Source organism: Diabrotica virgifera, chromosome 3 (genome assembly GCF_917563875.1).
Source record: "Diabrotica virgifera virgifera chromosome 3, PGI_DIABVI_V3a".
Taxonomy (NCBI): domain Eukaryota; kingdom Metazoa; phylum Arthropoda; class Insecta; order Coleoptera; family Chrysomelidae; genus Diabrotica; species Diabrotica virgifera.
In genome coordinates this window covers 202,013,815-202,037,285 of record NC_065445.1, presented here as the reverse complement: position 1 = coordinate 202,037,285, position 23,471 = coordinate 202,013,815, and the positions used below count along the sequence as shown (strand labels likewise).

At 35.2% G+C, this 23,471-nt stretch overlaps 1 protein-coding gene across 1 annotated transcript; it reads left to right on the top strand.

The window, feature by feature from the left end:
- The first annotated feature begins 1,784 nt into the window (after positions 1–1,784).
- On the top strand, positions 1,785–23,471 carry LOC114329620 (salivary glue protein Sgs-3-like). The gene is made up of 3 exons (XM_028278788.2): positions 1,785–1,897; positions 3,694–3,898; positions 23,289–23,471. The coding sequence occupies exons 1-3, from the start codon at positions 1,785–1,787 to the stop codon at positions 23,469–23,471; spliced, it is 501 nt and encodes a 166-aa protein (XP_028134589.2).

The following is a 23,471-nucleotide window of genomic DNA, read 5'->3' as shown; positions in this document are numbered from 1 at the left end:
TTTTTGATAGTGTTGGAAATGAAAATTTTATTTTGAATTTTATATGGGGAAACATCGTCAAAATCGCAATTTTACCCTAAAAATAAAAAATTACTATGACTAAAATTATCCATTCACCTCACCGTGGTCAGTATCTCGAGAAATAAGCGGTTTTTTTGGGTGTGCCGCTTGTCTATATTGAGTCCCTACAAGGGATAGTTGAGGGGTGAAAAATTAAATGGTGGTAATAAATTCGTAAAAACTGAACATTGTGGTATGACAAAATTTTTTTAATCCTGCTTGCTCGAATATTAAGCTTGCGACAACGTTTCCAAATGAGATTAGTTTAGGGTTGGAAAAGTATCAGGGTGGTAATAATAATAATATCGTATGGCATTTTACCGGGGAGATCCTTTCGGACATGTTTTGGTGCCACTGCATCTTTAACCCTGTTTGAAGTAGCCAGTGTCGATGCACACTAGCTCAGGTGACCGACGGCATATGTAACCTCCGCGGTACGGGGACGGCTCGTTATCATTTTTTAGAAATGAAAATCTCGTTGTTGGTGCCGAGATTCGAACTCGTGCTCTCTGGCTTATGAAGCCAATATCCTGCCGCTGAGCTACGGACGTTCACATCAAGGTGCGTAAATTTTAGTAAAAACTTACCACAAATTTTTCTTACTTCAGTTATAAGTAGAATATAATGAAATTGTAAAAATATTTTTTACAGAGGTATTTACTCCCTACAAGGGGTCGTTGAGGGGTGAAAAATTATTAGATTGATAACAAATTGGCAAGAATCTAGATAGACAAACACTGTGACATTTCAAAAAACATTTTTTTTAATTCTGCTAGTTTCAATATTAAGCTACGTAATATTTCCCATTAAGAGTGGTTTAGGGGTGCAAGATTATTAGGATGGTAGAATTCGTAAAAACCTAGCAGAACGCTGTATTTCAACAACATTTTATTTTCAATTCTTATTTCAGTTATAAGTAGAATATAATGAAATTGTAAAAATATTTTTTTCACGGAGTTATTTACTCCCCACAAGAGGTCGTTGAGGGGTGAAACATTATTAGGGTCCTAACAAATTGGTAACAATCTAGACAAACACTGTCATATTTTAAAAAGTATATTTTTTTTAAATTCTGCTAGTTTGAATATTAAACTAGCGGAATCGCTCCCAGTAAGGGTGGTTTAGGGGTAAAAAATTATTAGGATGGTAATAAATTCGCAAAAACTTAGCAAATCACTGTGGTATTTCACAAACCATTTTTTAAATTCTGCTAGCTTAAATATGAAAATAGCAAAATGGCTCTCATTAAGGGTGATTTAGGGGTGAAAAATTATTAGGGTGGTAATAAATTAGTGAAAAATTGGTGAACAAATATGGCGTAGGTTAAATTGGACTCCGTTCAGGTGTCTCCTTAAGCTTAAGGGTATAACCTTGTAAGTAAAAAACTATTGTGTTTTATTTCTTCAATTAAAAGGTCTCTTTTACAATTGAAATTAGAAACCTCAAACATTTTTTATAATTATTAGGTAGGTATAGTTTATTTCCAGAATAAATATTGTAGTTCGTGAAAACCTTGCCATTTAGACCACAGCGTCAGAATATTATTAATATATTTTGTTCTTTGTGTGGTTAATTTTGATGTGGTTTTGCCGTATAAATATTATTGTGGTCATTAAGGTAGTCATTTTTTTAATTATAAATGCCTGGCGTTAATTTGGTAAGTTTTTTTTATAAACAAACATTAATATTTTGCCGCCAAAGGACTGTCGACGGAAGAACAGAAAATGGCAGAAGAGTTACAAAGAGAAATGACGGGTATCGGTGGTATCTCTGCAGTAGCTGCCGCCACGGCTGCTGTATTAACAACAAAGGTGGAAGATAAGATGAAGTCTCCAAGGTATGTATATTATAAAAATGATATCCAATATTTTTTGAACAATTGAAAAACTTGGGAGAGTCCTAAAAATAATAGGATTGATAGTACTTTACAATGGGACTTTAATTTTGCCAAAACTTATTTCTTTTTTGTTCTTGCTTGCTGATGTGGTATTATCATTCTAGCTAGTATTTTCGAGATCACGCTCATATTGTAACTGATTTTTATCGATTTTTATATTTTTTGTAATATTATTTAAGCCAAAACATTTATTTAAATGTTTAAGACTTTTCGTCTTATATTCAATATAATGGAAAAGATGAAACTATATTAAGTTGTGAGATAAATAGAAATGAAACTAGTAGAGGTGGGAAATTTAGCGATAAAAAAACCTATAAATTTACATTCTCTTGATTATTTCCCACCTTTAGACGTATCAGAGCAGTGGCATAACTAGTCTGACTGCGCCAAAATGCAAGTATTCCCCGTGCGCCCCTATTCGTAGACTCATTTTCCAGAATATCAGTTTTTTGCGCCCCCTAAGGCCTGCGCCCCAATGCACGGGATTGGTTGCATTGGCGTTAGTTACGCCACTGTAGCAGAGGAGTATGTCAACTAAAATTGTCACTGTCACAGTGGCAGTTGTCAAACTCGGCCGATATGTCTAAAGGTGGGAAACAATAAATAATATGTAAATTTATAGGTTTTTATCGTTAAATTTTCCAACTCTACTAGTTTCATTTATTTTTATTTCAATTTAATATGTATTCCATCTTTTGCGTCATTCTGGCGGCTATTAGCGCGCTCATCACTGTATTATTCGACGCGCCTTAACAAAACGGGAACACATATAGGCGCTTCCGGTTTTCATTGTAACCGGAAGTGCCACATTATAGTCGCAAAAATAGTAAATGGAATATACACTCCTGGCCAAAAAAATGGGGACACCTTAAAAATGGGTCATTTTTGATGCCTCGAATCTCCTAAACCTGTTGTCCGATTTTAGTGATTTTTTAATATGTTATAGCTTTATTCTCTAAGAATATGGATGTAGTAACAGTGTTGCTGAACAGGTAAACGTCATTGTATACCGGGTGTAACAATAATACTGTGTTTTTTTCCTGAAAGTTCGTAACATCCTGTGGAATATTCTAGCATTTAAAAAATATTGAAATTAAAACTTAACTGTAGCCTTAGCCTTTCTTAACATTCTGCTTTTTGACTCATTCTCTTATGTTGGACATTGAAAAAGTTAGGTACTTTGACAACTAGCCATGTTCTTCATCAATACAGGGTGTTTCTAAATAAGTGCGACAAACTTTAAGGGGTAATTCTGCATGAAAAATAATGACCGTTTGATTTATAAACATATGTCTGCAAATGCTTCGTTTCCGAGATACAGGATGTTGAATTTTTTCTTACACACTGACGATTTATTTATTGCTCTAAAACCGGTTGAGATATACAAATAAAATTTGGTGGGTTACTTTGTCCAAAAAAATTATGGGATTATTTGACTGGAGTTTTTGTGGAGATTTTTTGTCCGGGGATTATTTGTCTGGGGATTATTTGTGGGGATTTTTGTTTGGGAATTTTTTGTCAAGAAATAATTTCTGGGGATTTTTGCCCGGGATTATTTGTCCTAGGTTCGGCCAAAGACGGAGCGACGGAGTTAAAATCGGCGAGAATCATGTGTATTGGCGTGGAAAGTGGGGACCATCTGGTACTCGACGGTGCACATTGTTGCCATTTATAGACTGTATATCTAATTTAAAACTAAACATGCTGTATGTTTATTTAATATGTATTTTTTATAGAATGACTAAACCAGCTGCGACAACTACAGTCGCTCCCAAAGCTAGTCTGAGGACCACATTACCTAAAACACAAACATCATTAATACCAGTTCCAAAAACACCAGTTCCACCAAAACCATTTACAGGCACTTTAAATTTTAAAAAGACAGTTTCAGAAAGAAATGGCACCAAGATCACTACTTCAAGACCAATTACAGCGTCTAAGGTGAGTGTTCTTAAATTTTTTCATTAGTTTTTTTGGTTTGTCGGTAGGTTTTAAATATTATATATGTTACAGTTCAAGTTGATTCTCAGTTAGAGTTGACTATTCCTAGTTCGAGTCAAGTGTCCAACTAAAAGTGTTTTAGTCCAACTAAAACGAGCAGTAAGAGTTGATTTGAAAAATTTAATTCAACTTTTACTAGTTGAAGTAGGCTTTTCCTAAGTTAGTAAAAGTAAATCGCGAGAAAAAGAGAATCAACTCTTACTAGTTCGAGTTGACTATTCCTGGATCGATTCAGTAAATGTAAAATTTTACGTGCTCTTTTGATGGGTACGCATCTGTGTTGTCGATGTTTCAACTACTTATCAGTTATCACGATTTGAACTGAACATACCCAGTAGCATTTTATTTCTGCAATCGGCTGTTTGTGTTTGTGATGGTTCCGCTTCTTGAGATTTTTAAATAATAAGTTCTTATTTCTTTTTTAACTTTAGGTGCTTTAAGTATTAATAAATAATATTGGTGTTGTTTGTTTTTAAAATGTCACAAACCCATGCGGATCTTTTTCATGAGAAGCTAAGAGATGTGCGTTTGAGGGTAAAAGCAAACAAATAATTTGACACTATCACCTTGAGTTTACTCTTTAGACGCATATCTACTCATCCTAGTTGGAGTGTACTTGGACCAGTAAATGTTAGCGTAATGATTGGGAAAGAATCAACTCTTACTAAATGTTATTGGGAAGAGTATACTGTTTCTAGTTGGAGTCTACTTTTACTAGGAGATGTTGAATAAAAATCTTCATTTTATATTTAAAATCAACTTTTACTAAAACCAGCCGTTTGAGTTGGCACGAACTAGGAATAGTTAACTTCAACCGTATAATCAACTTGAACGGATATACGTCCGGTACTTTATGTCCCGGTTAAACCTCGATTAGCTAACCGGGGTTTAATCGGGACAGAAAAGTACGTCTTAGGGTCTCTTGCGTCGTAATAAATGCAATTATTATTATTATTATAATTATTTATGATTATAATAATAAGTATAATTGCGTTTATGTCTATGTTATGCATATATTTCTGTCCCGATTAAACCCCGGTTGGCTAACCGAGGTTTAACCGGGACATAAAGTAGCGGCCCTAGTCTGTCAATTTAAAAACGTACCACCCTCTCTAATTCGGTCCTTATAGAAAATCTAAAAATATGCAAAAACACGTCAAATTTATTTTTGAGGGTGGCATTTTGTAGATCAGTTTTCAACTAAATTACATAAACCCTCTAGCGGGGGCGTACATACACCACAAAATCTTTAATAAATAGGGGTTGAGTGATACCTCATTTTAAAGGTTGTTTAACTACCTTTTCAAAAATAAATAAATGTTAAAAAAAAGAATGTGTGTGTGTACTTTGTACGCACGTAAGAAGTTATACTTCTATTATATGATTTCAACGAAATCAATATACTTTAAACAGTTTATTTATATTTTATTTAAATATTAAACTAATTTTAATACTCACTACTTTCTAAAAATTTTTATTAAAGCAATACCAAAAATTAAAAAAAAGATATAAAAACAAAAAATATAATAAATATACTTACAATCATAAAATGTATAAAAAAAATTAAAAAAATAAAAATTTGCATTGGGAATTGAACCTGCGTCTATAAGGTTGTTAGATTTCGAACTCACCGCACGCGGAACTTAGCTAGCGAGACATTTGAATGACATGGGAAGATATAGCAACTAAACGTTTTAAAAATTTTTGACAGTTGCTTATTCTCTTAGTTTAATTAAATAAGTTTGATTCTTGCGGAATTAAAATATTAAAATACAACAAAATATAGACTAAAAAAGCAATTTATTAGATATGAAGATTGGTAGAAATTGTATTGGTAATCAAATAGCTAGGTACTAGGTAAATACTAGCTAGGTACCTACATTTTCCAAACAGGTATGTAGGTCCTAATCTTTTATTACAATACTGAAACATTTAAAATTACCTACCTGTTGCTTTTAAAAACCATTTAAAAAGTCACTACAATTATAAACTTGCTTTTTGTCTCTGTCCTCACAACAATTAAAACTAATATACTACATACAATTTGTTTACCCATAACCATTGACGTATTAATAAAATAACCGACATATTGAACAATTGTTGACAGGTCATTGTAATTACCCAATCAGAGGACGTATAACGTTTAAGCTGCGCTGGGTATTCTTGTTCTCATGATCATTTTTCAGTGCGTCATTAATTATGACGTCATATACTGTATTGGGTGTGTCGAGACTTATTTCATGTAATTATTGACGAATCTGACAGATGCTAGAATCGTACTTAGCCATAGGTGAAAAGCTGGTGGAATTAAACTAATTAGTAATTTAGTATATTTGATTTTTACACAATATGTTAACATGTAGGTATTTTTTATAAAGGGGAATAAAATTAAAAAGTAAACAATATTGTTAATTAAATTTATAAATATGGAAACATTAAAAAATGACACAAAACTATCCATTAATTGTGATTTTATCTCCTTCTCTAGGTGCTGTCTCCGCTTCAAAAGTTGGCAGTCATCAGAGCGATCTTTATTTCTGAAACCGCGGCTCTAAATAATTCATTGTTATTACATCCAAACCAGTTCCTAAGGTTCTTCAGCCATGAGTTACGTCTCCTTACTATAGATCTTTTTCTTGCATAATGACCTGGAGTATTAGATATACATCTCTCATCACATGTCCCATATATCTCAGTTTTCTTCTTATTTGTTAGTTTTCTCGTTCCTTATGCGTAAGTCTCATTACCTCCACGTTGGCTATTCTATCTACTCATGAGATATTTAGCACTCTTCGGTACATCTCAAATGTCTCTAGTCTCCTCACGCCAATGACTAACTTTTAACGAACTAAATTCTAAACCAAAACACACAAAAATGCACAAAGACGTTGTGAAACACAAGGGAAGTCGAATTAGAAATTTCAAAATGACAGGCACACAAAATACTGACCTGAATAATAACCGTCACTTGACTCTTTGACACTCCTAAAAAATGGCCAAAATGAACGAAGTTTTCGTCAAATGTTCGTAATACGTGTATTTGATTGGCTAGAAAAAACGCGCATTCTAAATATCAACGAATCAAACGTAGGTTAGGAATAGACATCTTATGTATATAACCATTGTAATGCTGCATTATTTTTGTGTTTAATCACGGAGCTACCGCTTTTTCCGTCTCATCTAACTTAATGCATTAGAGAGAAATCGAAAAACTGTGACGCACTGAAAAATGATCATGAGAACAAGAATACCAAGATTTTGATGATTTCGCGCACATATAAATTTACTCCCAACGCGCCTAAAGAAGTATAACTTCAAAAAATAAAATAAAACCGCAAAGCTTAAAGTTCCTACACGCAAAATCTTCCCCTTAAATCTTCCACATTTCGAGGTTGTGTTTTATAAACAATTGACTTTAAGTATCCCCATAGGAAAAAATCTGAAGGTGCTAGGTCGACTCATCGTGATGGCCTTTCTATTACTCCTCTTAGACCAATCCATGTGCCAGGAAATCTAGCCACTGTCTAACTGGAAGAAAATAATGGGGTAGAGATCCATCTTGTTGAAAATGAATCAGAGCTTCTTGCAAAATTATGTTACCAGTCACATCGCAATTTGATTTTTCAAAGTAGTTGTTATTAAAGGGATGTATTATTTCTTCAAGCAAATTTAAGTAGAGCTCACCAGTTACATTTTCCTCAATGAATAAAGGCCCAATAGTAGTATTCCCAAGAATACCAGCCCAAACATTCAGTTTCTCGGGTTACTGTGTATTGAAATTTCCTAAAAAGCCACGGATTTTCATCACTCCAGTAGCAACAATTTTGCGTGTTAACGTGTCCATTAAGAAAAACGTACTCAGCATTAAAGCAAATATCCTGTAAAATATTTTGGTTTTCAGTTATAAAAGCCGTTACTGTTTAGCAAAATTCAATCCTTTCGTCAAAACTGTTAACAAAAAGCTGTTGAAGAATTTTAATTTTATATGGGTGAAATTTATACAAATTCAAATTCAAATGTCTGGAATAAATTCGATATTTCGTAAACCGGCTACTTTAATAAAAAATCCCGAAACCGATCGATTTTTATTTATAAATTACGATATTTTGGCATATATTTCATACGAGTGACGTGATCCATATGGACGTGATGACGTAATCGATGATTTTTTTAAATGAGACTAGAGGTCGTGTGATAGCTCATTTGAAAGGATATTCAATTCTGTATTAAGTAACATACCTAATTGTTTTTACACAGTGTCCAAATTTTTTTTTAAATTAAATTAATTGACAAAAAAAGAATATATGTAAAAGATTAATTCGAAATACATTTTACTATTGTCAGAAAACAGAAAAAAATGTTTATTTGACAAATAAGCATTGTTTTAACTTAGTGTGTATAAACAAATATGTTAATATTTATATTACTGAATATAGAATTGAATACCTTTTCAAATAAGCTATAACACGACGCCTACTCTCTTTAAAAAATCATCGATTACGTCATCACGTCCATATGGATGACGTCATTCGTATGAAATATATGCCAATATAATATAATTTAAATATAAAATTCGACGTATTTCGGGAAGTCGCCGGTTTACGAAGTATCGAATTTATTCCAGACATTTGCACCATACTGTATAAGTTCAGTATTTTCCTTACAGTTTCGTGAGACATTCCTACTTGTGCCACAATGCGATGTGATATGGAGGGTTCTTCAGTGAATGTGCCTAAAACTTCTATTTGTGCTGTTTCTTCCAAAACACGGCCGTTATTTCTTTTTTGTTCAGAATATATTTATGATTTAAATTACTGTCCCGATAGCGTTCATTGAACATTGTTGTCGTTCTTCTCGCGCATCTTCCAGATTCTCCATAAATAAGAACAATTTCAGATTTTGAATAAAATGAATAAAAGAACACTTTAACTTGCAAAACCAATTTTACACCTCAGTAATTTTGATAAAAGTAATGGTTCCAGGTATGATAAATAAATAATGATTGAACAGAAATCTCAAGAATTTCAAGGATTTTAAGGGCTCTTTTTTCTACCGTGTAACTTTATTACAATTTTCACCAGATTTCTCACGAATTAATAAAAAAATGCGCGGTAAAGTTCCAACGAGACTGGTTCCCTTCATACTCCACACAGAGTAAATGTAAATCAAAAATGAATAACCATTTTCAATTTCGTTGCAAAACGAAAATACAGCCGAACCATATTCCAGTCCAATCAGAGAGTGCTGCAAGCACCTCTACCGGTTTCGAAACTTATTAGTCTCTCATCAGGAGGCACATATGCTGCTCTCCCTGATCCAACCAAAACAAACCCCAGCGTGCAGTCCCGAATTGCAACGAACGAAATGGCATAGATGCCCTAGCGGCAACTGCTAGCAAAAGACTAAGTTTTCACTCTAATGGCATATAGCATATCCCACCAGAATGAAAACAATGGGAACCTTCTCTGGTTACACCTCCGAGGCTTCTACAATTTGCAAGCCATACGGATGCTGAGACTAAGGAACTTTACCGCGCTGAGCAGATGGGACGTGAATTGTAAATTGTAGAATTCCCTCATCTTCCTTAGTCTTCAGGCTTTATGTTTTTACTTGATTTTTCCAAAAGTACTAAAAATAAGTATAATGTATGGGTATTTTTGAAAACGTAGTTGAACGATTTTTAAAATGAGGTATAGCTCTACGCTATTCTGAAGATGCTCCAGTCTCCACATCTTGAAAACATCTCCTCGTTTTTAGGTGACTCTTAGCAGGGTTGTTTCGTTTTAAACATTTTGTTTTAAACACATTTTAAACAAATGTTTATATTTAAAACACTTAAATTAAACAAGCGTTTTTTTTTCATTTTCTTTATTAAAATAATAAATAAATATGAAAAAAATTCTCAAATACATTATTCAAACTTTTTAACATAGGTATGTACATATTATTTATTTATTAATAACCTGAACAAAAATTGGAAAACTTAAAACATTTTGCATACAAGAGTTAATAAATTTCTCAAAACTGTTCCAGTCTCATAGTACTTTGTCACGTCTGGACAAAAAGTCTGAATTAAGCTCTTTAAAAATTGAAACCAACTTAGCAGCTTTGACATTACCTAGCCGATTGCGTAGTTTGGAATGGTAAACCGTATGTTGAGAAGAGTCTTTCTATGTTGGCTAACGATGCATTAGCTGTGTGGAGCTGTTGAGCAAGTTCCATTGCTGCAGTATTTATATTTTTCATAGAATGCCACCATATGGTATTATATTCTCAATTAAATGTTTAGAAAACATATACAGGGTGTTTCATTAATAATTGTACATATAGCAACTGAAGAAACCTTAGCACAAAATACGAAGATTTAACTTAAAACACTTAAATAAAATGTGCTTCCTTACTGAGTTACAGGGTGTTTTATCTAAAAAATTTAAAATTATTTTGGCTCAGCATTTTAAAACTTTTCGACGTATCCTTTTCATACTTGGCAAAAAGTATAGGTACTTTACAAACTACTAAATTATGTTAAACAAACGTTTGTGGCTATTACCAGAGGCGTACGACGGGGGAAAATGAATGGTTGACCCTTTCCAAATTCTACGCGACTGGCGGAATTACTATTTTAGTCCAATATTTGGATTCTCCAATACTTTCTATGAAAATAATGTACTGTTAATTCGTAACGATAAAGTCATTAGTTTTCGAGATATTTGAAGTTGAAAATGCAACAGTACAGCTATTTTGGTTAATTTATTGTGCCCCTTCATTTTAACTTCAAATATCTCGAAAACTAATGATTTTATCGGTACGAATGAAGAGTATGTTATTTACATAAAAAGTGTTGGGAGAATCGAAAAATTGTACTAAAATAGTTATTCCGCCAGTGGCGTAGAACGTGGGAAGGGTCAGCCATTCACTTTACCCTGTCGTACGCTTCTGGCAGTAGCCAGAAAGGTTTATTTAACATATTTTAATATGGTGTACAGTAACTACACCTTCTGCCAAGTATGATAAGGATATGTGGAATATTTTTAAAGTACTGGATACAAATAGTTAATATTTATGAATAGGTAGATATACTTGATTTAGAATTTAAAAAAATATTTTTACCCAGTATTTTAAAAGTATTTCAAATATCCTTATCATACTTGTCAAAAATTGTAGATACTGTAGACGCTACTATTGGATGTTAAATAAACGTTTCTGGCTACTACCAGAGGCGTACAAGAAAAAGTGAATGGTTGACTCTTTCCAAATTCGACACCACTGATGGAATTGCTATTTTAGCACAACTTTTAGATTCTCTAATACTTTGTATGTAAATAATATACTCTTCATTCGTAACGATAAAATCATTATTTTTCGAGATATTTGAAGTTAAAAATGAAGGTGCACAATACATTAACCAAAATAGCTGTGCCGTTGCATTTTCAACTTCAAATATCTCGAAAACTAATGACTTTCTCGTTACGAATGAAGAGTATATTATTTTCATAGAAAGTATTGGAGAATCCAAATATTGGACTATGATAGCAATTCCGTCAGTGGCGTAGAATTTGATAAGGGTCAACCATTCACTTTCTCCCGTCGTACGCTTCTGGTAATAACCAGAAACGTTTGTTTAACATAATTTAGTGGTTTGTATAGTCCCTATACTTCCTGCCAAGTATGGAAAGGATACGTTAAATAGTTTTAAAATGCTGAGCAAAAATAGTTTTTAAATTTTTAGATACTTACTTACTTTCCGTGTCCGGAACACCAACAACTTTAAATTCTGTATTTCCAATGGTTGGCCACATAGATGGCCCTGTCATCTGCTATAATTAAGTCTTGTTCTGTGCAGGTCTCTCTCATCTCTGTGCATGATAGCAGATGCCGGCTGGTCTGAACCGCGCCACAGTCGCAGGTATCGTCCTCCTGGTATCCCCATTTTTTCAGGTTACTAGCACAACGTGAAACGCCGGTTCTTAGTCTGTTTAGCGCTTTCCAAGTCGGATACGGTAAATTGTGTCCAGCAGCCATTTCCTCTGAGGGAGGAAAATGTGTCGCGGTAGCTGACGCTTGTCATAGGTGTATTCGGCGCGTCTCTGGCGCTTCGGGGATGGATCTTGATGTTTTCAGGAAGCTTTTCCGAGATCTTAGTCTGCTTGGCTGAGTTTGGTGGTCATATAAGGGGTGTCTTCGGTCCGTCTCCTTCTTTTTCCGTTCTATCTCTGACGTGACCTTCCTCCTGATAGGTGGTGGAGCAATTCCAGCAATGGGGTATACCTCTTCGATAGGTGTCGGTTTCAGGCAACCCGATATTATACGGACCGTTTCATTTAGAGCCACGTCGACGTTCTTTGCGTGAGCAGAGTTTGCCCATACTGGTGCTCCAAACTCCGCGGCCGAAAAACATAATGCCAAGGCAGAAGTGCGGATAGTGTGTGGTTGTGCTCCCCATTTTGTATTAGTTAGCTTGCGGATGATATTATTTCTGGCACTTATTTTCTTCTTGACATCTTGACAGTGGTATCGGTAAGACAGAGTTCTATCCAGACGGACGCCAAGGTATTTTGGCGTTTTGTTGTGTTCCAGCATCTGACCACGCCATTCCACCTCCAGCGACCTTCGGGCATGCTTGTTTCTCAGGTGGAAAGCACATACCTGGGTTTTTGTGGGATTGGGTTTCAGATGGTTTTTATCATAGTATAGAGCTAAGTCTCCCAGGGCATCTGTCAGTTTCACTTCGACTTCGTTGAAGGTTCTTTCCTGAGCTGCTACCGCTGTATCATCAGCGTAAATAAATTGCCTTGTTTGTTGGTGTATGGGTTGGTCGTTGGTGTATATGTTGTATAGAATCGGCGCGAGGACACTTCCCTGTGGTAGCCCATTTTCTTGGTCCCTCCACCGACTGTTCTTGGACTGGAGCGTTACGTAGAAGCGTCTATTCTGGAGGAGACATTTCACTAACCTTGTTAGTCGGAAATCCTTTGTAGTTTCCTAGAGTTTTGCGAGTAGCCGTTGATGGTTAACTGTATCATAGGCGGCAATTAGGTCTATGAACGCTACTCCTGTTATTTCCTTCCGTTCAAAAACATCTTCAATATGTTGGGTGAGATTAAGAATTTGACTGCAGCAGCACTTTCCGGGTCTGAATCCTGCTTGTTCTGGAATAATTTTAGTCTCCACATATTCTGCGATCCGGTTCAGTATCATTCTTTCAAAGGCCTTGAAAAGGTGGCACAAGAGAGATACAGGTCTAAAACTCTTTGTATCCGCCGGATCCTTCCCTGGTTTTAAGAGGGCTACCACTCTAGCTTTTCTCCAGATTTTGGGGATTTGTAATGTACGGATGCAGCAATTCATCATTTTTACGAGCCACTCTACGGTTTTTAGTCCAAAGTTCTTTATTTGCTCTGTTCGTATGTCGTCCAGGCCAGCCGCTTTATTATCTTTCATTTGATGGATCGCGCCTCTCATCTCCTCTAGACAAAAAGAGGTACCTAGAACATCTCTTTCTTCGTCGATATTCCGTTGAGCTCTCACCTTGTTCTTTCTTGATATCGTCTTACCGTTCATTAGAAGATGATGGGCTATCTGATCGGGTGTGACTTCTGTCATGTTGACTGCCGGAGCAGCGGGATCGTTGCCAAGATTCCGAATCAGCTTCCAGGCACGTCTGCTGTTTTGTTTCATGTCCAGACTCGTGACCAGCTTGCACCACCTTTCCGTTCTGTTGGCGGATATCGCATGTAACATTTCCTCCCCAGCCTGTATTGTCGCTTCCGAGAAAGGGTCTTCTTCATATAGCTGTTCGTATCTTTTAAGTAGGGGTTTAGATTCTTCATTGAGTCCCGCTATGTACTCAGTTCGACAACCTCTAGGGATAAATTTCCGTGATACTTGCTTTACGATTTCTACAAATTTATCGTACGAATCAGGGCAAGGTTCTAGCTGGGAAACTTCTTGATTCAATGTTTCAGAGAATTTTTCCCATTTTGCTTTAGTAAAGTTGAACCTTCTCTTGAAAGGAACAATTTCGTATCTGATTGCCGCGTTGGAAAGACAAATTATTGGTCTGTGCTGTGTCTTTGGGAGGGCGCTTCCAACGATTTTTGTCACCTGGTCTCCAATTCTGTCGCTGACAAATATATTGTCTGGGTTGTAACCTCTGCGCCATCTTCCGCTGTTGAACGACGCAGGCTGCTTTGGATCGTGAATAAGTTTTAGGTTCATGCTTTCAGCCCATTTTTCTAGTTCTTCGCCATTGGAATCTGTTTCGTTGTAACCCCATGCGACACTGTGACAGTTGAAGTCACCCAGTACGAATTTGATTTGCTGTGATTGAAAGTTATTCGGTTCCTCAAAAGCAAAGTCAGCGTTTGGTGGTTTGTAGATTGACGTTACTGTACAGGAGTTTATCTCCACTGTGAGGATCTCGATGTCATTTTGATCTGTTAGAGATGTGGATGCTACGTCGATATCTGGTCTGACGAAGACTGCGCTACCATATTGGTCGTGTGGTCTCTCCAGTATGAGCTTCATACCCCGAATCCTTGGTCTGCGGCTTGCAGTACCTCTATGGGTTTCTTGAACCAGTAGAACATCGACACCATGTTCTCTGCACATATTAGACAATAGGTCTTCTTTATCTGCTGATAGTCCTTCAATATTAATTGAGGTCGTCATCAAAAATGGCCTTGATAAAGACCGTTTTGATTTTGATTGCATCTGTGTTGTTGGTGCACCGGTGTTGAAAGGATTAGCCGACATTACTCGTTTCCAGGGGACGCCCGATTGTATTCACAAGTGATCACAATCTACGTGGAGGCTCCTTTCATGTCCCCCATTTTTAGATAAAACACCCTGTAACTCAGTAAGGAACCACATTTTAATTAAGTGCTTTAGGTTAAATCTTCGTATTTTGTGCTAAGGTTTCTTCAGTTACTATATGGGCAATTATTAATGAAACACCCTGTATTATGGTCTAAAGAGGGTACACAATTTGCCTGGTAATTAACCCGGGACGGGAGCAGTCGCGCTCACTTCTGTCACGTAAGTAGTCACGCGTAGAAAAAAAATTTCACAATAGGATTTTAAATACGGCAAAATTTTTCATCAAGTTATCACGGAAAAGTGTAAAATGTTATATTTTTTCTAACGGCGCGACTGCTTCCGTGTTACTAATAATTGGCAATACTGCTGAATGATCATTTATAATGGATGGATTGAAGTTTTTTCCACTAAACCGCTTATCAAGCTTTGTCAAAAAATGAGCTGGAGCAAGGGCTGATCCAGGACCGATTTTCGGGAGGGGCCATTAACTTTTTTGGGATTTGTACCGGGGGGTCTGGGGATAATTTTTAAAAATTATGGTTACAATGGTGAGTTTTAAGGCATTTTTCACAAAATTTTGAGTGCCATAAAAACATTCAAAATTTATCGTTACTAAAGTATTATTAAAGTTAGTACCGATTCCTACACATTTCTTCGGATCCAAGTGCAGTTCTTTTAACAAGTTTAATACTTATTTTCCCCAATGCTTCTCCTGTCAGGCCTTGTACTTCCTTTCTTTTTTTAATTTCGCTAATTATTTCTATGTTCTCATAAGCGTCAATCAACTTGACAAAGTCTTCACGAATGTTGTTATTGTGTATGTATCTCAAATTTAAAAAAAATTGTGTCTCGTGGAATACGTCGGTCGTTTTTTGAAGTTATATTTCTTTAGGCACGAGGGTGAATTTTTATATTCCCCGGCGCATACGCACACGGACAGTATGGTATTAAAAAATAGTCGCTACATATTTTAAGTTATGTGAAAAGAATATAATATTATTAGTGTTTTTAGTAAATATATTTTTCTACAACCCTGTTAAAAATGCAATTTTTAGCACTCCATATATAGAAGCCATAAAGCACTAGTGCTTTAAAAATTTTAAGGCACTGCAGTTAAAAGTAAATTGTCAAATTGTGAAACGTCAAAATATTTATATTTCATTTATTAACATTAATATTAATAGTACAACTTGCGCAATTTGAAAAAGGTGGTTTAAAAGGTTTTTTAATATTTAATTTAAACTGTATTATTGTATTTTTAACACGTTTGTAGAAAAAAACTATTAAAATTTTTTAGAATATACAACAATAATAGTATATTAAGTATGGAGAACGGTAAGGGTTTTATACCGATCGAAGACAATTGTTTGGAGGAGGAGCGGAGCGACGACTCCAATTATTGTCTGAGATCGGTTACCCTTAACGTTCGACATGCTTATAACGTTTTTTGCACGATTGATACCATTATAAATTATAAAATTAAACATTTTCGTCATATTGACTAGTTTCATTCATTTTATCAAGATAGATACTTTGGTTGTTAGGTAGTAACTAGGGTGCATAACAACAATGGAGAATTGAGTTTTTATTTAGTTGTCAATAATTTTAAGTACAATTTTGATTATTATAAATTAAAATATGAGCGAAAGTGAATTTGAAGAAATTGAACGGGCTTGGGAAGAAGGGTGTTCCGCAATTATTCCCGAAAAATCCAAAATTCGTTATCAAAATACCTACCAAAGTTTTAAAAAATGGTGCGAAGGTAAGAATTTAAGAATCGAAGAAAAGACTCTATTGGCATATTTCGTTCAAAGACATATTATGCAGTTGAAAGCTCCTGGAAGCCTCTGGGCAGAATATTCAATGATTAAATCCACCGTTTTTCTTTATGATGGCATTGATATTTCCAAGTTTTCAACTTTGATCGCGTATTTGAAGAGAAAAATTAACAAATTGTACCAGAAGTTTTAATATTAATAAATAATTCGTTAGTTTTCTTTATTCTTTCAAAAAATAAATTAAAATTAAGAGATTTTTTAACTCGACGGTAAGTGAATTACTTTACCGTCGAGTTGGAGTACTTACCGTCGAGTTGGATTACTTACCGTCGAGTTGCTAGTAAATGTCACCTACTGACGTAAAATCTGTCACGGTAAACAGTCAAAAATGATCAATCGTGCAAAAAAGTGTATGTTATTCTATAGTTGTTATGATTTACATATTGACAGTATAGGCAGTTTTGATGTAATGTCAAGAAAAATATAAAAATGGAATGTCAGTCAATCAAGTTCAAGTAAAAGTTTTTGTTGGTATTTTTCTGTAATTGAGAATGAATAAATTATAATTGTTGATATATAAGACGTTTGTAGAAAAAATATTGTATGATATACGTGTTAAAAAGTACATTTTTAAGGCACTATCATGTGAATTGCAGAATTAGTTTCGCTCATTCTGCAAACTTTCACATGCGTGCCTTAAAATATTACTTTTAACACTTATATCATAAATAACTATTATTATAATTTTTATGTCTGTGGATTTGTCTTCCTCCTAATAAGTATTATTGAAACTGTTTATTTTCATTTAAAGTATCTGTCACCGAGATTGTAATTATGTCCGAGAAATGATCCACTGAATACAAAAGCCGTCGTAGCTGATCGGTAGAGCATTCGCATAGGGATCGAGAGGTCCCCTGTTCAAATCCTGGCAAAGTCATATCCTTTTTTTTTACTTTAATTTTTGGTATTCTTTTTGTTCTTTCCAAAATTAGTTTAATATTTAAATACAATACAAAAAAACTATTTAAAGTAGATAGGTATATTGATTTCGTTGAAATCATAATATGAAGTTAGATTATATTATAATAGAAGTGTAACTTCTTACGTGCGGACAAAGTACACACACATTCTTTTTTTTTTTTTAAATACGACAGAGTAATAATTTGCCCTTTGAACGTGATTCATTATTTGTTCAATTATTTCTTCACTACAACATGTTATCAATTGATTTTGACTGGTGCTACTAATTTATGTTGCTCGAGAAGATGCTGTGGATATGTGTTACTTAAGAGTCTTATCTTCTGGTGCGACTTTAAACCTTAACAATTTCTCTCATTACTAGATCCAGCATATTTGTCCTTAGAGGGATGTTTTGTCGACTTAAGGAACACTAGGCTCTACTATTGGTCGTAGTCTTTCTCTATTTTCTTGTATCTGTTTAGACCTCTGAGGGTCTATGTGGTTAATGACTGACTTTTGCGGGTTGTGACAACTTTGTAGAAAATCCAGCCCAACCTGAACGCACTACTTGTGATATGTTTTTTCATGAGTTTGTATGGCTCCGTCTTTGCCCATGAGTTTGGCAAAATATTGTAAAGGTTTCCTGACAAGGCTTTGGGCTGTCATCCCTTTATTGTGACTATATTTTTCATTAGAAAAGCGCAATACTTGCAGAACAATCCCTTTTGAATGTGCGAAAGTACCAACCAACTCGTTTGTTCTAAGTGCTGGTGACCCAAGTAACACTACTTTTATTCTTTGTGTGTACAAATATGGAAATTGATACGATTTTTATGGCTGTCAAGGTCGTTCTAACATTTTGATTTACAAAACATCCTATGTCATTATTGAAGATTCCGTTACTGCTTTTGTTCAATTCTAGTCCAGAAGACATAATATGTACTTATCTACTGTTTTGTACACTAGTGTTTGAAAGTGTTTGAAACTAAAAACATTTGAACTTCAAATATTTAAATTTATATTTTTTTATATTCTCGGAGGGGGCCATGGCCCCCATGGCCCCCTCCCTGGATCCGCCCTTGAGCTGGAGTCAAAGCTATTTCCATACGCTCCTTGAAGCTCCTTCGTATCACGTACAAAAATTCGCCATTTGCATGTTTCAAAAAAACACTAAACACCACAAAATAACTTACAGTAGGCGTTATTGCAAGAGCCAACTTGCAATGCTAATTTATAAATAGTAAATAGTCTGGGGTTCCCCCAGACAATAGCTCCTAATTGCAATTGGTTTTCTTATCTATTATTTTAAAGAAAAGTTAAAATCAAAGTTATTAATATTATGTTTAAGAAAATATGAAAAGGTTTTTTTCTAAGTTTTATTTGTTAAAACATAAAATTTAAAATAAAAAACGCATGTTTAAAATAAAAATAATAAAATGTTTAAAATAAAAAGACATGTGTTCTAAACATGTTTTTTGTTTAAAACATAAAATTTAAAAACAAAATGAAACATGTTTAAAACAAAAAAAAAAAAACTTTAAAAAAAAACATGTGTTTTGTATAAAATTAAAAAAAAAACATGTTTTTTTGCAACCCTGACTCTTAGGTAGATTGATACTTATTTCCGTGTGTTCGAAAGAAATACCATTGCAGTAGACTTAAGCTGGGATCCAACGGAACATGGCGTCAAGAGAAATACAAAATATGTACCTAATAGAAAAAGATAAAAACTAAAGACGGGAATCAATGCAATGTGGACTACGGGTATTTCCCACCAAATTTGTGATTTAAGATGCTTGGGCTAGGGCCGAACCCTCTATTTATGGCTGGTGTGAATCGGCGCGAAGTCTCCCATCGTTTGTTGGTAAATGAACACGATTTAAAGGAGTTCAGAAGTTGATACAGACCCTTCCAACTCGGCTAGGGACGTGGTAATTTTACTATGGACTGGTCTAACGATGTTGTGTTGGTATTTTTATTATTTGTATGAATTAACGAACTTGCTAAAATTTCTACCGCCAAAACTGATGGCAGTGCTGTCTCGAGTATCCCCTTGATACTTCCACCGGCGTGATCTGACCGAATTTATCAAAAAGTAAATATTTATTGATTTCAAAGTAACGTGGGTTGCCAACCGTGCTCCCTTTTCTTCTCACTATTCTATATTTTCTACAGCTGCGATCCTAAAGATCACGTCTTGTGCACTGGATTCATAGTAAACAAGAGAGTAAAACATACTATAGTCGGTTCGCTAAACTCAGACGCAAATGGCTAATGATTTTAGTACGTAACTTTTTTGTTTTTTGCCAATTTTGACAAAATTTGCAAAATTACTAAATATTTAGTAATTATTAACTATTTAGTAATGATTTTTTTGGCAATTTTATCAAAATTGGCAAAATACTAGCTTAAATCACTAGCCAGTTGAGTCTGAGTTTAGCGAACGGACTTATATAAGAGATTTCAGAGCCATTAGCCCCAGAATGTGCATTTTAAGAGTTAAAGGACGTTTCTTTAATTACAGTCTAATTAATGCGCATGCCCCGACAAGAAAAAGAAGATGAAATTAAAGAAGAGTTTTATGATGAACTAGAGTCCGCATATCAGTCATGCCCAAAAAATGATATAAAAATAATCTATGGAGACCTAAACGCCAAAGTTGGAAGAGAACAGCAATTCCAACCCACAATAGGTAGGCACAGTCTCCATGAGCCATCAAATGACAATGGCAATAGGTTAATAAACCTAGCAAGATCACTTAACATGGTGATTGCTAGCACATACTTCGCTTGCAAAGATATACACAAGGGTACCTGGAAGTCCCCAGATGGACTGACAGTAAATATGATAGATCATGTTATTGTAGACTCGAGACACCAATCGAATATAATAAACGTCCGCACCAGAAGAGGGGCAAATGCGGATTCTGATCACTACCTGGTCGAAAGTAGAGTAAGGGCTAGAATTTCAAACATCAAAAAGGAAAGAGGCTCTAAACATGAACGATACAAGGTAGAAGGACTCAAAGAAACAAACAAAAATAAAGAGTATAAAGAAAAGATAAGCATAAAACTAGAAAACAGACCAAAACATGAAAACCCAAATAAGGAGTGGGAAGAGTGCAGAGAAATCATAAAAGAGACAGCTAAAGAAATATTAGGCATAGAAGGTAAAGAAAGAAGAACAAGAACGAATGACTGGTTTGACGAAGAATGTCAGATTATAACAGACAGAAAAACAGAGCATATTTACTGATGCAACAGGGGCACAGAACCCGACAAGCAGAGGAAGAATATAAACAACTACGCAAAGAAGAAAAGAAAACTCACCGAAGAAAAAAGAGAGAATATATGAACAAAGAACTTCAGGAACTGTAAGAACTAAGTAGATCGACAGAGACAAGAAAATTTTATCAGAAACTGAACAAAAGCAGAAAAGACTTCAAACCGAGAACGACGATGTGTAGAGATAAGGAAGGTAATATATTGACAGAACAGCAAGAGATACTAAGAAGATGGACAGAACATTTTACGGAAAAGCTTGAAGGAGATGGGAGTGAGACGAACCCTGATATACCATTAGACCAAGCAGACAACAGAGAAAAGAGTCCACCAACAATAGCCGAGATTAGAACAGCAGTAGACAAATTAAAGAGCAATAAATCACCGGGATCGGATCAAGTAGCATCGGAATTACTGAAGGAAGGAGGAGACGCACTACAGAAAACAATACATGAATTGATAACAAAGATATGGTCAAATAAACAGCTACCAGCGGAGTGGAATACTGGTATTATTGTACCATTACATAAAAAAGGGAATCAGTTAGAATGTGGAAACTATCGTGGAATCAAGCTGCTGAATGCAGAATACAAAATAATGTCCAACGTCATTTATGAAAGACTTGAGCCACACGCTGAAAAAGTAGTTGGCAGGTACCAAAGTGGCTTCTGTAGACAGAAGTCAACAATAGACCAGATATTTGTTCTGCGACAGATCCTCGAAAAAACAAGTGAACATAACATCGACACACATCATCTCTTCATAGACTTCGAAAGCGCATATGACAATATAAACCGAGAATTCTTAATAAAAGCAATGAAAGAATTTAATATACCAACACAACTAATAGAACTGATAAAAGAATCTCTAAAAGTAGAAAGTAAAATCCGGATACAAAACGAACTAACGGAAACAATAGATGTGAAAAAGGGACTACGCCAGGGAGACGCTCTATCATGCATCTTGTTCAACATCGTACTCGAGAAAATAATGAGGGACACAACAGTCAATACTCGAGGAACAATCATTAATAAAAGCGTGCAAATTCTAGTATTTGCAGATGATGTTGACATAATCGCAAGATCAAGAAGAGAAATGATAGAGGCATTCAATCAAATAGAACGAGCTGCACAAAATAGTGGTCTTAAAATCAACCAGAACAAAACAAAATGTATGCAGGTAAGTAAAAACACAGAAATAAGGCAGCCACAAAATATAACAATAGGAGAATACAACATTGAGGGGGTAAAAAACTTTACATACTTGGGATCCCTAGTCACATCTGATAATAAGGTAGCAGAGGAAGTGAAGAGGCAAATATTTATTGCCAATAAAAGTTACCATGGCTTAATTCGGCAACTAAGATCAGACAACGTCGCAAGGAAAACAAAATGCCAAATATACAAAACCTTAATAAGACCGGTACTCACATACGGCTCAGAAACCTGGACACTCACTAAAAGAGAGGAAACATTGCTAGCCACCTTTGAAAGAAAAATCTTGCGACACATATATAAGGGCACAAAAGAAAATGGAATTTGGCGAAGAAGGTACAACTTTGAACTATACGAAATATACCAGGATCCGGATATCATAACATTCATTAAAATAGGATGGCTGCGTTGGATGGGACATGTAGAAAGAATGGAAGAAGGCGAAATACCAAAATATTCAAACAGATGCCAGTAGGAAAAAGAACAAGAGGAAGACCGAAGCTGAGATATTTAGAACAAATAGAAAATGATATAAAAACCTTAAAAATAAAAAACTGGAGAAAAAAGCACGAAACAGATCAGAGTGGAGAAGAATCCTGGAACAGGCCAAGACCCAGAAAGGGCTGTCGAGTCAATGATGATGATGATTCTATATTTTCTATTTCTTTTTACCAACGTCAACTAGTGATGAGTGCCACGCCACACTCCATCGGATCCCGGCTTTAGAGTTCTCTAAAGATCTTTGGCGGACTTGAAGATGGAAGAAAATGTGTTGTTTCGGTAGTAGTTCTGCATGATATCGAAGCTTCTGTTAGTTTGTCTTCCACTTCCTCAAAGATAACTTCGCATGGCCAGGCCGTCAGCATATTATAGAAAATGTTCTGTATATTTAGGTATGGATTTGTCGTTTGTGTATACATTAAGAAGACGAGGGCCATGACGCTATCCTGAGTTGAGCCATTATTTTGTCCTTTCTATGAGATATAATTGTCTGGTTTATAGCCTGGGCTGAACAGTTTTTAGCAGATAGTAATCTTTGAGCATACTATAGTTTTGTTACCAGCCTTTTGTATTCACTGTATCGTAGGCCAGAACAAGTCCTGTTATTTTTTCCATATCACTCTTCTATATGTTCTGAGAGGCTGAGAATTCTTAGACCAAAGATTAGTCGGTAGTTTTTGGGTGAGTTTAAACATATGTGTATCAACAAATCCATTAAACATTTTGTCTTAAAAAGAAGAGATCTAAATTAAAATGTTTTTGTTGAGTTGTGTTTTAGGTAAGCTTGAGTCAAAGACCGGCTGCCAAATCAGCTACTACAGCTCCAGCCCCTTTACGTTTATTATCATCAACTGCTAGATCTGCACCGACTGAAAAGAGACCAACGACTTTAACAAGCAAAACCACCACGATAACCTTCTCTGCCGACAAAACGTCAAGCACAAATAAGGTAATAAAATAA

Bases quoted from the DNA above. Each gene is read 5' to 3' on its own strand.
- LOC114329620 (XM_028278788.2), top strand. From the start codon at position 1,785: ATGGCAGAAGAGTTACAAAGAGAAATGACGGGTATCGGTGGTATCTCT. The intron at 1,898-3,693 runs GTATGTATATTA...TATTTTTTATAG, and splicing joins GATAAGATGAAGTCTCCAAG to AATGACTAAACCAGCTGCGA. The intron at 3,899-23,288 runs GTGAGTGTTCTT...GTTGTGTTTTAG, and splicing joins GACCAATTACAGCGTCTAAG to GTAAGCTTGAGTCAAAGACC.